Source organism: Rhopalosiphum padi, chromosome 4 (genome assembly GCF_020882245.1).
Source record: "Rhopalosiphum padi isolate XX-2018 chromosome 4, ASM2088224v1, whole genome shotgun sequence".
NCBI lineage: Eukaryota > Metazoa > Arthropoda > Insecta > Hemiptera > Aphididae > Rhopalosiphum > Rhopalosiphum padi.
Window position 1 is genome coordinate 15,459 of NC_083600.1, and position 1,760 is coordinate 17,218.

The following is a 1,760-nucleotide window of genomic DNA, read 5'->3' on the forward strand; positions in this document are numbered from 1 at the left end:
ATTCTAAAAAACAATTATAATTAAAATTTCATTTTTGTTATAATAATAAAAAAAAAAAAATTACTTGGTGTTCGGATTTGGGGTTACCCTTGAAATAACCAAAATCGTACGACCCCAGGCCGTGATAAAATGTTGTGTTCGAGCAACACTGCAACACGCTTTGTCTGCTGAACATTAATGCCCTACAAGATGACTTCATTCGGAGATTAATGGCATAATGCAACTGAACAATTTTAATTGTTGAGCTATATGGATCCATAAACCTACTAATAAAAGGGACGGTGGATTCGGGGGACATGTGGAGACCATGAGCGGCACAATAAAATCTACATTTAAACCAAAAAAAAAAAGAATATATATGAATAAAATAACAACAATCGATATGCAAAATGAGTGAACGCAAAAAATAACAAAAAAAAATTAGCTTACAGATACTGTCCAAAAGTATCGTCTTCTCTGGCAATTTGATCGACATAAAAACAGATTTTAGACCAATCTGAATGATGGATGTGCCACTTGTCAGAACTTATGTTACCGGCACCTTTCATCCTGCTCAAAGACTTGGACGAAAGCCTGGCCAAGGCAGGACCAAAAATACTCTCAATAAATCGTTTCCGCCAATTCACATCACCGGACTCCAATGTTGCAACTTCCTCCTCAGCAGAGGAATCGGAATCATATTCAGAAATATTATCCTTTTTCAAAAAACTAACGAGAACCCTTATTGGCAGGGACGGGTCCCCCCCAAGAGTAAATTCAACATGGTTGAAGTCTAAAAAAAATTTAAAATTTAAAAAAAAACCAAAAATTCAGTCACAATACAACATCTTAACATACTCTTGCGGTTGCGTTTGAAAATACCATCCAACAATTTAACATTTCTACAAGGTGAACACACACCGTCAACCATCACTTCAAACGGCATTGTTGGCTTATAAGCTGACAATGAAGAAAACCCGTAGACGACACTGTCGACATCAGTATTTAGTTCAGCTAATTTATCCAAGTGTTCAGTCTTTAACGTCATAAACTAAACGGCAAAGATAAAAACAAAAATTAAAAATACGTCCCATAACACAAAAAAAAAATCCCATAAAATAACACGTTTAAAATCCAGTCGAAATAACACATTCTAAAAAATAAAAATTAAAAACACGTACCATAAAAAACCGTCCCATAAAAAAGAACCGTCCCATAAAATATCCTTAAAAACAACGTCAAAATAACATTCTAAAAATATTAAAAATACGTCCCATAACACCCATCAAAAACACGTCCCATAAAACCGTCCCATAAAATATCCTTAAAAATCACGTCATAATAAAACATTCTAAAAAAAAATTAAAAATACATCCCGTAACCCATCAAAAACACGTCCCATAAACAGAAAAATTCAAAAAAAAAAAATCCCATAAAATAACCCGTTCGAAATCGAGAGGGAATAACACATTCTAAAAAAAAAAAAAAAAAAGTCCCATAAAAAAATTAAAATACGTCCCATAACACACATCAACTACACGTCCCATAAAAACTGTCCCATAAAATATCCTTAAGAATCACGTCATAATTACATTCTAAAAAAAAATTAAAAATACGTCACATAATACACATCAAAAACACGTCATAATAAAACATTCTAAAAAAAAATTAAAAATACATCCCGTAACCCATCAAAAACACGTCCCATAAACAGAAAAATTCAAAAAAAAAAAATCCCATAAAATAACCCGTTCGAAATCGAGAGGGAATAACACATTCTA

The 1,760-nt window shown here is 32.6% G+C and overlaps 1 protein-coding gene across 1 annotated transcript; it reads right to left on the minus strand.

Moving 5' to 3' along the window:
• Positions 1-262: 262 nt before the first annotated feature.
• Positions 263-1,282, minus strand: LOC132928447 (uncharacterized). Its single transcript, XM_060993106.1, is given in 2 exon segments — positions 263-806; positions 809-1,282. Coding segments are annotated over 2 exon segments (600 nt in total). The 5' UTR covers positions 1,028-1,282; the 3' UTR covers positions 263-425.
• Positions 1,283-1,760: the final 478 nt, after the last annotated feature.